Genomic DNA, 15089 nt, shown 5'->3' with positions numbered 1-15089 from the left:
GCATATACACATGCACGCACACACACACACGTCTTTAGAGGCAATACCACAAGGGAAGTGTGTAAAAGTCTGGGAGTGATTGTAAGAAGTCGTCTAATTATAAATTCAACTTAATGTTTAATGTATTTAGGTTAAAGCCCCAGTCAGAACCGGAGTGACTCTCAGTCAGATGTTTGAGAAACAGAAAATCTGTTTCAAGCTCTTAGCCATAAAACAATGAGCTGGATGGGGGAAGGCTGTGGATTTTTCCTCTAAAATGACTATCAAAAGAGGCCTAGCTAATTAGATACAGATTCTCTGCTTCATTTTCATCTCAGTTCTCCGACAGAAATTCGCTGTACTCTAGTGAATATTTTCTTAAGCAACACAGACCCAAAGTAAGAGATCTGGTTTATCTAGAAGTCTAATCTGAAGCAAAAAAAATGTAATCAGTAACAAATGCTGAGATTAGTTATTGGAAAATAATCCAATGAGAAAGGCATAGCTCAGTGCCTAAAATTTTGAACTTCTCATCAGAAGACCAAGAGTTCAAATCCCACCAGTCTTTCTGAAAAAGGCATCTGCCAAATGCTGTAAATACTGAGGAGCAAAGGAAATGTAGAAATTAGAAGTGACCCTGAGAATTCGGCAGTTGTTTGGAATCAGTGCGAGCTCGTTTAGAAGCCCTTGCCTTTAGTTACAATGGAGCAACAAGTGCGCAATAAGAGTTTACTGTAAAACCTATTTTGAGAAAGGTGATAAAGCTGAACAAATTTCTGCATCATTACCAGACGTCATAATCGTGTCCCGTCTGTTTATTTTGAAGAAACGAGTTCAGTCGTAAAAAATAAGCAAGAGGTCCATCGGTGGTGTTCGAATGGCCCGCACACAAGAGAATATTAAGGATGTTCGAGCTGCCACTGTGCGGATCCTTCACCGCTCCCTTTGGCAACATGCATAATCGCTGTGTTGAGCTGGTAACGACGCTGAAATTCCCTTTGAGCTGAACTCACACCATCAGCATATTTTTAAAGGTTTTACAGCCAATTATAAATAATGGAGAGTGGTTCTAAACGAGATCGCACTGGTTCCAATCAAATGCCGATGCCCCCAGGGTCGTCAGCTTCTAGTTCCACAATTTCCAGTTTCCCAGCGCCACCCGGAATAAACGTAAAACCAATCATTTCTGGTATCAGTATTTTACGATACTATTTATTTTTCAAACAACTTTTTAATTTCACTCATTACATTTTTACACAAATATCTGTTCTTTTTACTTCTTAAATATTCTATGAAAGCTACCACATTTGTCTATGACCGTGTTGATTAGAGTATTAAAAACTAAAGGTACATTTAGAACAGATAAAAATAAGCGATCAAGTTGCGATTAATAGTGAGTTAACTCGAGACAACTGTGTGATTAATTTTAATATTTTTTATTACATATAATATTTATATGATGTGAGGTCCAGCCAACAGCATGACACAAACAGGTCGTATTAATAATTACTTTTGTCTTAAATACATGTCAAAGCCCAAACTTTTTTACTTTAACTTAACTTTAACTATCAGTACTTTATTTTTGATCAGAGTATTTTAAAACATGATTATCTGTACTTCTACTTAAGTAAAGGATGTGGACATTTGCAATCTCTGATCCTACCACAGGGAACTATCACTATTACTAATGCAAACCCAAAAGAATGCATACTCCTCTGTCTTCCATGACCTTGCAGACACGTTTGACTTGCTGGTATATTGTCATTGTGATTGGCAGGTAACAGTGTAAAGTGATGCCCCCTATCCTCAGAGCAAGAGTGCTCTCTTTGACCCCTAGCTTGTAGAATCAGTTGCCGAATCACTAAACTCTAACCAGTAGATTTTCTGAATGACAGGGAGAACGGTTTTCTGTTGTGCCACTCAGAAGCCCTCCAGACCTAAAGCTTACAATTTTTTACGTTTATGAATCGCGCTGCCTCGTGGGGTCCTCGAGGAAGGCCTTTGTAGACACTGTTTGTACTCTGACCATAGCATCCGAACAATCTTGAGATATGTGAAGAAATGAATTTCACTGTGCCATAAACCATATGAACAAATAAATAACTCTTCTCTCAAAGCCACATTACCGTCGTTTATAGACAAACGTGTGCCGAATTCGGTTTTAACCAACAGCATTTAAAAACTGCGTGTGCTAATGTTTGAGATTAAAAAATAGCAACAAACAACAAAAATAACAAATACAAATATAGTGAAACCTCGATACTCGCGACCTCGATAGTTTGCGACTTTTCATTTTTCAACCGAGAAGCTGCGCGTGGCTCGAAAGTTTGGAGTAATATTTCAAAACAGAGCTTGTACTAATAAATTACATAAAAATATTCAAAAAAGTATATTATTGAATTAGTCATTTGAAGTAGTAAATAAAACATTTATGACAAGTAATTCACAATTTTTGTTGAGTTTACAGTGCAGTACATGTACAATTCCCCTTGAAAAAGGAAGCATCAAAAGGGGGGAGTCAAAACCTCATGATTTCTTGCTACTCGCAAGGGGTCATGGAACGTAACCCCCACGAGTATCAAAGTTGCAATGTAAATATATAATGAAAGAAAGACACTTTATGCTTGCCACACGTACTTTACAGCACAGTGAAATTCTTTCTTCGCATATCCCATCAATGTTAGGAACCTGGGGTCAGCACAGATACAGCACCAGGTGGCACAGAGGGTTAAGAGCCTTGATCAAGGGCCCCAATAGTGGCAGTTTGGCGTTATCGAGGCGTAAACCCCGAGCTGCTCTACCACCTCTTAAGGTGAAAGATGTATTTACCAAAATGGCTTGTGCAGAAACATACCCGAATGTGATATTTAGACCAACTGTAGACAACAAGTGTCTCCGAAGTGTTGTGTTCTGAGTATTGTCCAAGTGAGAAATCTGCTGATTTCTTGCAAGAAACTGGTCAAAAGCACAGTTCTTATGACATTTCTGTTAAAGAAAGCTTAGCCAAGCACTTTGCTTAAAATAAGGCTTATTAACAGTGAACTAATAAAAGAAACTCAAACACGTTAATGTCAAAATTTGCACAGCCCACTAACACATGACCGGGTTTTACAGTATTTTATAGTCAGTGAATAAGTGCCCCTGGTGGTCTAGTGGTTAAGATGCAGCGCTCCCACCGCTGCGACCCGGGTTCGATTCCCGGTCAGGGAACCATCCCCAGCCACTCTTAGTGCCGGTCCCAAGCCCGGATAAATTGGGGAGGGTTGCGTTAGGAAGGGCATCCAACGTAAAACATGTGCCAAATCAAACGTGCGGAGGATCCGCTGTGGCATATAGAAATGAAACTTGGATATATTTTAGAGTAGTCAATGTGCAGATTGTATAGCAATACGAATTTACTGTCCCCTGATAATGACGCAAAACACAGCCATCATTGTCAAAATAGCTGGCAACACAAGTGAGTACACCCTAAGTGATAACAGCTATATGTTGTGTAACCGTGCAAAGACACGTCCTATTCATCATGTTCATGCTTTTTTGTCTGCTTAACAGGACAATACAAATTTGTGCATCTTGTATTAAAGCAGTTCAGTGCTTTGTGTACAATTCTCTCATACTGACCACTGGATGTTCAACATGGAGCCTCATGGGAAAGATTCTCTGAGGATTTGAGAATTAGAATTGTTGCTCTCAAAAAATATGCTGAGGCTATAAGAAGATTGGTAAAACCCTGAAACTAAGTTACAGTACAGTGGCCAGGGTCATACAGAGGTTTTCCAAGATGGGTTCCACTTGGAACAGACCTCGCAAAAGTCCATCGAAAAAGTTAAGTCCTGGTGCTGTGCATCAGGTGCAGAAGCTACAGATGCATGAGTGCTGCAGCATTGCTTAAGGGGTTGCAGAAGCGAAAGGTCTGCTTGTCAGTGCTCAGACCATACACCGCACGCTGCAACAAGTCTGGACATCGTCCCAGAAGGAAGACTCTTCTGAAGCTGGCTTACAAGAAAGTGCGTAAACGGTTTGCTGAAGACAACCTGTCCAAGAGCATGAATTACAGGAACCATACCTTGTGGTCCAATGACACCAAGATAAACTTTTTTGGATCAGATAATGTCCAGCATGTGTGGCGACACCCTGGTGAGGAGAACCAAGAAATTTGTCTCTTTGGCTTGCCTACAGTCAAGCATGGTGGTGGTAGCATAATGATCTGGGGCTGCATGACTGCTGCTGGTACTGGGAAACATGGATTCCAACATGTACGGTGACATTCTTAAGTAGAACATGATGCCCTCACATTAGAAACTGGGCCAAACGGCAGTTTCACAGCATAATAACAACAACTGTCTTACTGAAGGTGATGGAGTGGCCAAGTATGTCTCCAGACCTGAACCCTATTGAGCACCTGTGGAGCGCCCTCAAGTGGAAGGTCGAGAAGCGGCATATGTAACATCCAGCAGCTTCTTGAGGTCATTATAGAGAATTGGAAAAGGGATCCCAGCAACAACCTGTGCAGCTCTGGTGAATTCCATGCGCAGGAGAATTAAGGCAGTGATGGATAACAATGATGTTCGCACACAAATTATTGACACTTTGGACACAGTTTTGCCATGTTCACTTAGGGTGTACTTACTTTCGACTACTCTAAAGTATACCAAAGTTTCATTTCTATAGAATTGTCCCTTGAGACGATGTACTACAATGGTTGCTGGAATGCGAGGGGTGTACTCACCTTTGTGAGATACTGTACCTTAAAACTAGGATCATCACACCGTCTCTAAGTATGAATAATAATCATACGATGACAACAGAAAACATTAACTTGTGCAACCACTCCTCTGCTTCTCAATGGCAACGTGACTGATTAACCCGAGAATAAATTCAAACAGAAAAAAGGAGACTTGTTTAGGTGTGTGTGTGTGTGTCCGTGTGAGTGCTAGAACGATATGAAATCAGCCACTTAGACCAGCCAAGGGCTAAAGATATTTCCATAAATATGGAAAAGCAGCTTTGACAGCAGATTTCCTTTCAAAGGGCCATTTAAGAGCCCACACTAAATGATCCTCCCCGCTCCCAAATAAAATTAGAAGAAAGACGAGCGGCTAATTTGTCAAATTTGCAGAATGTAAATCCTATCTACAGCCTTGATTTGATTTACGGCCTGTGTGGCTGGATGCTGAGGGCTCGGGGACAGGCGAGCTGTAGAGGAGTGTGCATTACATCTCTTCGCTACATCGCTCTTTACAATCAGCGAACCAGCAGCACATTATTACGTCTCTCTGAGAGAAAATGCAGTGATCGGAAAAAGATGTTCCTTTTACATACAACTTATTATCAACTTCTCTACATGATCCTATTTACAGCGTTTGGCAGACACCTTATACAGAGTGAATTATAATGATCTCATTTATACAAAGGAGGCCTTGCTCAAGGGCCCAGAAACAGGACTTTGGCTGTGCTTGGGTATTAACCAATAAGCATCCCCTAGTTTCATTGTTTTAAACTGTACTGTCAATTCAATGTCATTTTCCCACTAGATATGCTCAGTCAAAATCTTAATAGGACAAGGAGTAACCAAAACAGTGCTAATGGTCACATGTCGTCTCTATTTTCATGGCCAAATGAGCTTCCCAGCTACTTTTAAATACCATCAGCTTCCCGCTAAGCATGCTTTTCGTGTGATACCTACAACCCGGGCTCTTAAAGTGGAATCCAGGGAGACCAGGGATTCTTTTTAACAGTGGAAATCACAAACCACCATCATCATCACCATTATTATTACATTTATTCATCTATTTAAATCGGTTTTAGGCAAAGTTAAAAACATGTAGGCCATTAAATTAATGTCAACAAAGATGATGGAAAGTTCAGGAAAGAGCTATCTTTTTAGAGGGTGGTCCATGAAATGTGTTTTACAATTCAGCAGGTTGATGGTTGCAAAAATACTTTAAAAACCCCTTAAAAAAACCCTGAAAATGGAACAGTCAGAACAGTGGGATCACTTTTTAAAGGCAACGCAAAATCGTATATAGCATCTCATTACAATCCAATAGAGCACAAAAGAAAAAACAAAAAGTTCTGGGTTAGATGATATCCTAAAGCCCCTTCTTAAAGTTTTATGTTGGCAAAGGGAAATGCTGTGACCATCTCACATCATAATCGTACTTTTTTATTGGGGGTATTTTTTAGTTTTAATATTTAATATTTTTATAGTACCATTATGCAATGGAGAAAAGGTCACCAGGGAACCAGCTGTGTTATTGAAAATATTTGAAAAACCCATAAGCATTGTGTTTGTGCACCAGGAAACATCTTCAAGTTTCAGTCCATTGTCAAAAAAAATATAGCTATAGAAATAAACTTGAAACTTGGAGATGTTTGTCTCGAAGCAGCTTTACAGAACTTAAGAATGAAAGAAATCTTGAGAGGAACTAAACTCAAAAGGGGGAAACCCCTCCTCATTTGTGTGATATCAAGAGTGTGATCTACCAGAGTGTGTGTGATGAGTAATGTTCTTTCTACAGTCTTATACAGTCATATATGTGCATATAATGAAACTTAACTCACCTGAGCTCTTTGGGGTCAAAGACCATTTTGACGTCATTGACGATCGTAGGAACATATTTCAAGGCTGCGCCCTGGAGATGAGAAAAGATGTAAAAAATAAATAAAGAAAAAAATGTAAAAAAATAAAAAATAAATCAGAGTAAGCATGATATATAATGAATGTATGAATGATGCACTGTTAGCTTCAGATAAAATTCACTGATAAAAATTGGTTAATATTCAGAGTGAGATGAGAAAACAACACAGAAGAACGTGTGGAGTGAGGATTTGCATAGTGTACAGTAAACAAATCAACAGAACATTTTTACTGTTTACAAACTGACAGCGACTGTGAATATTATTTCCACAAATCCATCTGTGTTCTCCTAAACCCCACACAGAAGAGGCTCCCTAACCAGAATCTTCCTCGATGTTTTGTTGCCCAAACGAGTCGGTCAATAACTCTGCGAGTCCCCATGCTGAGCAAATAGATTCACAAGCTGTAAATAAGCCTTCACACACTGACAATCAATAGCACAGGAGCGGCTGATGAAGGGGGCAGTATTTTTACCTCTCTCCCTGCTGCTGCTCCGAGTCCGTTTTCATGAGACCACGTAATATTTTTTCTATCTCTTAAGCCAGTTTTATGAGACAGAGCTTTCAGACACATTCCTATAAGAGTTCAAATCTATTGAGGCATGTGCAAATGATATTAACTACAGTTTTGTGATAAATGTGCACTAAAATGATTTTTTTTTTTCTTCCAGTTTAAGGAACTGTCTGCATTTGACAGAACTGCTTTATCAGAGAATAGAAGTGTCCAGTCAGAAGATCAAATTTGGATCGGAAAAACAGAATAAATGCCAAAATAAATTGTTGCCAGAGCCACCGGATTTCCTTTAATCTGCACTTCTATTAGTTCTTCTAGAGTTTCCTGTATTCTATACTGCTTTCTGATGATTTTCATAATATAATAAGTCAGTAGTGTTAGAGATGGTGTAGGGGGTGCTGGAGCTTGTTTCAAAAAGGAGTTATATTTTATCAAGCCAATTAAACAGCACGAATGCGATGAGGAAATCATTTAGACAGTTTCAACACCACAGGAATACTGAAGGCAGGGAAATTCATAACGGGGAATAAGTATTCGAAATACAATATCATACATGTGTGGGTTTCTGATTAATGGCAGTCATGAAAAGAACATAGCTGCTAGGTTTCAGGAAGAAGGCAGCATTTTTATTTTCTCTCCCTGCATCTTCAGAAAAAAATGAATTTGTGGCCTCTGGTGAACAGGTGAGAATAAATTGCTGCTGAGATGCTCGTCTTCTAGCCCGGGGTCGGGTTTAGCGATCGTTAACACGGGAGCTTTGAGTGGGAATCTACAAAGGGGCAGAAACGGCATAAGAGGCTTGTGAAGCTTTTCCTTTGATGGGGTCTCTCGCTCGCACTCGCTCTCTCTCCTCTCTCTATTTTTTCCCCTCCTTCTGATACAGATTAGATTTGACTGAAGAGTCAGCTTTGAAACGAGGGCAGCTCGATTGTTTACCTTTGAAAACTAAAGAACCAAAATGACAGAGTGCAGAACCCACCGTGGCCAGGTTTTGCTCTAAGAACAAAAAGGTGCCACTCGGTTTTTAGAGCTTTCTAATTAAGAGTTTTGTGCCTTGTTTGCTGCCACCGTGTATATACTGCAGTGCTGTGGAGTGAAGTCTGTCTTGTTAGAAACTTGAGGAAGCAGTTAAAGGAAATCCCACAGGAGGAGTAAAGGCTGCTGGCAGAAAAATTGGAGCAAAACAAAAACAACAAAAAAGGAAAAAAAGAAACAGGAGCAAAATGGAGGGCAAAAAGGAAAATCTGTATGAAAAAAAAAAAGGAATAAAGAAGGAAAACATGGAATGGGGAAGGGAAGGGAAGGAAGGAAGAAAGGAAGGAAGGAAGGGAAGAGAAGGAAGGGAAGAGAAGGAAGTGAGGGAGGGAGGGAAGGAAGGAAGAAAGGAAGGAAGGAAGGAAGGGAGGGAGGGAGGGAAGGATGGGAGGGAAGGAAGGAAGGAAGGAAGAAAGAGAAGAGAAGGATGGGAGGGAGAGAGGGAAGGAAGGAAGAGAAGGATGGGAGGGAGGGAAGGAAGGAAATCTTGGAGGAATGAGTCTGAAAGAAATAATCTTATTTTTTCTTCTCTCAAAACACACACACACACACACACACACACACACACACACACACACACACACACACACACACACACACACACACACACACACACACACACACACACACACACACACACACACACACACACACAGCCAGCCACCAGGATGGCAGGTGAATTGTTTCACCGCTCCTCCAGTCTGAATAAAGAGCTTACAATGAAAATTAATTGCACGTCCTGCTACAGGAATCCTTTTCATGCTTCTCTTCTTACTGCTGTCTGTTTGTGTTACACACGAGGAGTGCGAAGGAGGCGACGCTTGTGTTAGGATTCAAGGCCATAAATCAGAACAAAAAGTGACAGAAAGAGGAAAAGAACGAGGAAAAGCAATGGCGGAATACCTTGAGGAGCAGCTAAAGAGGACAGGGTCCAAGAGTGACGAGACGAAAACAGATCAAAGAGAAAAACAGGGGACAAACATACAGATCAGAAAGAAAACAACAGAATCCTAAACACAGCTGGCATGCATCACTCTACAGCATGAACGATGAAGAACACAAAGCACTAAAGAAATATTCAAAGCAGCACGTGCACGCACACACACACACACACACACACAGAACAGAACACATAACTTCAGACCATAAAAATCATAATCCCATGACTAAAAGGTATGAATAGAGATGCACTCAACTATATAGATTTTTTTTACATTTATATTAATTTATCTTACATTTATATTGAAATCTGTTCCAGCATTATTATAACTCCAAAAAGAATCAGTTGATCAGCTCACACTCGAGAAAGTATTAACATGACAAATATCTAGCTGTTATATCGAAATGGAAATCTATCAGTTACATTAAACTTCATCTCAACATAAAATAAATATGGACTTGATATGGTATTGGACGTCCTGAACCACCAGAGTTATATCTTTTTGCACTCCGGATAAACCAGAGGTGTGGTAGATTGTTGATTCTCAGGCTTGTGTATAAAGCTCTGGGGATGTAGCTAGGATTGTAAGTGATTATCAGTGGGAAAAGAAAAAGTTGCTGGTTCAGTATATTCGCCTTGTATTTCAAACACCGGCCGTGTCTAATTGACTGTCGATTTGATTTTCTGCCAAACCTTTACTCGGCTTTGGGTCTAGAGTTTTATAGATGGGAACTGGTACTACAAAATGGGATGCAACCTTGGATTTGTTGGGGTAAATACACATTTATTGTTTCCAAGATGGCAAAAATATAAAATTCTGATACCTAAAGACGTCTTTATATCCACTAGGTTTGGCTGGAGGGTGGGTGGGGATTTAAAAAGAAACACACGTTTTGTATAGTGATTAAAACTATAACACCACTGATTTTTATTATACTCAATGTGTCACATAGAACACAGTCACACCATCCAGACTAGATGCACACCGAGGCTTCTGGCCGATGGGCAGGCAAGGGGGTTCATGAATTGGCTTAAAAACCATCCGAATCAGAAAGAGTTCAAACTGAAGAAATTCCTGAAGGAAGTTCTCCTAATAAATGAGCTTTACAGTAATTAGCCATTTGTGTGAAGCGCCTCATCGGAAGGCGACTGTGTGGTCATGTACCTTGACCATGCTGGTGCTCTCAGCTTCGCTGTTCATCATGTTCCCGAACGAGGTGAAGAGATCCCTTACTGACTCCATAAAGTCTGATTCTCCTTTATTCTCATACAGTCTGTGGACCGAAACACACACACACACACACACACACACACACACACACACACACACACACACACACACTGTTTAAGTTGCACGATAAACAAAACCTTTGAGATAAATACCAGCTGGTGCATCCCTGTCCTCCGATGATAGTCTTGCCTGTGTGTGTGTGTGTGTGTGTGTGTGTGTGTGTGTGTAGTATGCTAATGCTGCATATTAATAGAACCTGACCACCAGAGTTGCATCCAAAACAATGCCCCAGAACAGAAACACATGTATATTTATTAAAATATGAGTAGGATCTGAAACACAGTCCATTCCTCTTCAGGTCTTTATTAAAATGCTGAAGATAAATAATTTCTCTTAGGATATGTGTGTGCTGATTTCAGACAGGACTGTGATGTCGGAGTTCGAAGCCTTTAGAAAACGCTTTTCTTAACTATATAGCCCTTGTTTTGGATTGCCTGGCTCTATTTTACAACTTGAATTTTTTTTTTTAACAATTTATAAATTCTAATTTCTTGTTGAATTTTTCTGGAGAAAATCGCATCGATTGAATTGGTAATGACAAATCTATTAAATAAATTGATTAATTGAAAGAGTTAATAAATATCAAGATACAGTGAGGAAAATAAGTATTTGAACACGCTGCTATTTTGCAAGTTCTCCCACTTAGAAATCATGGAGGGGTCTGAAATTGTCACCGTAGGTGCATGTCCACTGTGAGAGACATAATCTGGGGGGAAAAAAAAATCCAGAAATCACAATATATGATTTTTAAACTATTTATTTGTATGATACAGCTGCAAATAAGTATTTGAACACCTGTCTATCAGCTAGAATTCTGACCCTCAAAGACCCCAAAAGTCTGCCTTTATAATGTCCACCTCCACTACATTTATCCTAAATTAGATGCACCTGTTTGAGGTCATTAGCTGCATAAAGACACCTGTCCACCCCATACAATCAGTAAGAATCCAACTACTAACATGGCCAAGACCAAAGGGCTGTCCAAACACACTAATGACAAAATTGTACACCTCCACAAGGCTGGAAAGGGCTACGGGGAAATTGCCAAGCAGCTTGGTGAAAAAAAGGTCCACTGTTGGAGCAATCATTAGAAAATGGAAGAAGCTAAACATGACTGTCAATCTCCCTTGGACTCGGGCTCCATACAAGATCTCACCTCGTAGGTTCTCAATGATCCTAAGAAAGGTGAGAAATCAGCCGAGAACTACACGGGAGGAGCTGGTCAATGACCTGAAAAGAGCTGGGACCACCGTTTCCAAGGTTACTGTTGGTAATACACTAAGACGTCATGGTTTGAAATCATGCATGGCACGGAAGGTTCCCCTGCTTAAACCAGCACATGTCCAGGCACGTCTTAAGTTTGCCAATGACCATTTGGATGATCCAGAGGAGTCATGGGAGAAAGTCATGTGGTCAGATGAGACCAAAATAGAACTTTTGGGTCATAATTCCACTAAACGTGTTTGGAGGAAGAAGAATGATGAGTACCATCCCAAGAACACCATCCCTACTGTGAAGCATGGGGGTGGTAGCATCATGCTTTGGGGGTGTTTTTCTGCACATGGGACAGGGCGACTGCACTGTATTAAGGAGAGGATGACCGGGGCCATGTATTGCGAGATTTTGGGGAACAACCTCCTTCCCTCAGTTAGAGCATTGAAGATGGGTCGAGGCTGGGTCTTCCAACATGACAATGACCCGAAGCACACAGCCAGGATAACCAAGGAGTGGCTCTGTAAGAAGCATATCAAGATTCTGGCATGGCCTAGCCAGTCTCCAGACCTAAACCCAATAGAGAATCTTTAGAGGGAGCTCAAACTCTGTGTTTCTCAGCGACAGGCCAGAAACTTGACTGATCTAGAGAAGATCTGTGTGGAGGAGTGGGCCAAAATCCCTCCTGCAGTGTGTGCAAACCTGGTGAAAAACTACAGGAAACGTTTGACCTCTGTAATTGCAAACAAAGGCTACTGTACCAAATATTAACATTGACTTTCTCAGGTGTTCAAATACTTATTTTCAGCTGTATCATACAAAAAAATAGTTAAAAAAAATCATACATTGTGATTTCTGGATTTTTTTTTTTAGATTATGTCTCTCACAGTGGACATGCACCTACGATGACAATTTCAGACCCCTCCATGATTTCTAAGTGGGAGAACTTGCAAAATAGCAGGGTGTTCAAATACTTATTTTCCTCACTGTATCTGTGCCTTTTAAAACTGAAATTGCATATGTAAATAGAATTTTTTTTTTTTTAAGAAAAAAAAAAAAAAAGTCAGATCCAATGCAAAAAAGAATATAAAAGAAAATAAACCCAATTCCCAAATGCTATAAATAATCACCATATGAAAGACTCGTACAGCAGCGTAAGAACAGGTACACCCTAACCACTCTGCTGAAGGCTTTTAATGAATAAGCGCTCCCGCATAAAGGACAGTGCTTTCTTTCCCCGTGGGCCTGGAGCTCATCACTTCCTGTGAACTCAATTTATCGAGGGGTCATTACGCTGCACAGTATCACCTCAAAACCAACCCGCAGCCTCCTTTGTCACCTGCCAGGCTGTGAGATATGACAAAGGCTCCATTCCAGCCCAGGATCCAACATAAAACAGGTGAGTGAATTCCTTTTTAAGTTATAAATTTGAGCGTTGCTTCTCTGAGCACTGAAAAATATGGATGCTGGATTTGGTCTAACAACAGGAATATGCAATATTATATATGTTATGGGACTGAAATCTTTCTGTACCCTTCCCCAGATCTGTGCCTCAAAACAATCCTGTCTCAGGTCTACACAGGAATCCTAAAGAATGGGGATCAATAGGGGGTAGTAATCGGCCATTTTTGAATAAAAAAAAAATTACACTACATAATTTAGGAAAACAGAGAGGTTTATAGTACCGCACTGTATAAAGTAGGGGGCGGAGCATACGCTAATATATTTGCCTCTTACGCAAAACTTATAATATGCGTAAAATTTTGTCGTATCACCAAAGTTATCTTATGCTAAAAAAAAAATTGGTTGTATCATCATAACCTGGGCACTACATGTAATGTACCCATATCTACATCCAAGTCACCAGTACTCCAATACTCAAGTCACTATTTGATTGTTCATTATACACCACACATACATATATATATATATTTTTAACCCTAATTTAGATGCCAGATTAGAGATGGTCTCTAGAATAATTTAATTAGACCTGCCAGACATCAGCCTTGCAGAGACCAGACATCAGAATGTGATTCCCAGACAGCTGACTACAGGTGTAATGTGGAAAATTAAAGATGATGCTAAGCAAGTGTTCATAAGGGCGATTTAAAAAAAATATATAGTACATTTTAATTTGTGATTAAAAAAACAGTTCTAGGCAGTTAAAGTTATTTTCTTTTTAAAAGGAACACTCTTTCCAAAAGGCGCACAAGTAGAATTATAATTATCATGAGAAATGGAAGCAATATGATAAAAGATCCATTGTGCAGTTAAGTGAATTATTACGAATATTTGCAATAAGTTACACTACTCATTGTTCTGGCATGATGCAAGATTTCCATTAAGAGTTGATTCCCAGGAAGTACACTGACTTTTCACATGCAGATCGATAAATACATAATTTTGATTCAACTAAATATTCTTTTAATACTGAGTTTAGCCTGTTAATGGTAAGTCCTTGTTGCTAGGTAACATGAAGGTCAATGATATTTGGTATTATATGGACAGAACAATGGTTTAAGTGTACCTTCTTGTTGTTTGACTGTTTTGCTTGAAACCAAAATAAAGTTTTTGAAATGCGTTCAGTTACTGTGTGCATATAACAGAGATTTTACAAAAACCTCAGAGACATACAGAAACAAAAAAAAGAAAAAAAAAAAAAAGAAGGAAACATACTGGTTGAAGAGGACTCGAGATCGCACAATGAACTTGAAGATGTACTCCAGAGCCTTCATGGCCTTCAACAGTTGGTCTGTCAACTTCTCCGCATGGTCCACGTAGTTCTTCAAAACCTTTGTCAGTTTCCTTTAAAATCATGCACCCCACACAATAAACGTACACGTGTCACATGTAATGCCCGAGCCTTACATCCTTACCAATTTTACATGTTGCAGTTTTTTTTTAATTATTATTATTTAGCTGCTCATAATGATGAATTTCACTCACGTGTAAGCCAGGGTGGCACTGAAGTGTTTCCGGATGTACGTCTCCAAAACAGGGTTGAAGTGCTGGAACTTTCTGTCTGCTATCAATCCAATGATAAACACCTAGTCAAGACAAAATCATGTGTCAGAAAATGCAATATGGCATACAGCAAATTTTTATTATTATTATTTTGATCACCCTTAAAGAGTAAAATGATCAAAAATATGACTCAAGACAAAAATCAGAGTCTTAGAGTGATTTAAAGACTTTCTACAGACTTTTCCAATAGATAAAAGGTCCAGTACCTTAACAACAGATTATCAAGCTCAAATCAAAACCAACAAGAAACATAAGTCTGGCTAACAAGTTTTTATTTCCATAGCTGCTGCTGCTTCTTCTTTCGGCTACTCATATTAGGGGTCGCCACAGCGGATCAGTCTTCACACCCCACTGTCCTCTACATCTGCCTCTGTCACACCAACTACCTGCATGTCTTCCTTCACCACATCCATAAACCTCCTCCCTCTTTACATGCTGCCGCATCTCCTTGTACT

General features: G+C 39.7%; 1 protein-coding gene across 2 annotated transcripts in view; it reads right to left on the bottom strand.

Moving 5' to 3' along the window:
- Window positions 1-15089, bottom strand: part of dock1 (dedicator of cytokinesis 1) — a 291553-nt gene that overhangs the window by 180208 nt on the left and 96256 nt on the right. For both annotated transcript variants that reach the window (XM_083556371.1, XM_083556372.1), the window contains exons 21-24: window positions 14557-14657; window positions 14287-14415; window positions 10273-10381; window positions 6544-6614 (exon numbers count right to left, since the gene is read on the bottom strand). In XM_083556371.1, the coding sequence (XP_083412497.1) occupies window positions 6544-6614; window positions 10273-10381; window positions 14287-14415; window positions 14557-14657 (410 nt within the window). The remainder of the gene's footprint in view (window positions 1-6543; window positions 6615-10272; window positions 10382-14286; window positions 14416-14556; window positions 14658-15089) is intronic.

This window comes from Silurus aristotelis, assembly GCF_946808225.1.
Source record: "Silurus aristotelis genome assembly, chromosome: 12".
Taxonomy (NCBI): Eukaryota; Metazoa; Chordata; class Actinopteri; order Siluriformes; family Siluridae; genus Silurus; species Silurus aristotelis.
The sequence above is the reverse complement of the archived record's forward strand: the minus strand, read 5'-3'. Positions and strand labels throughout refer to the sequence as shown.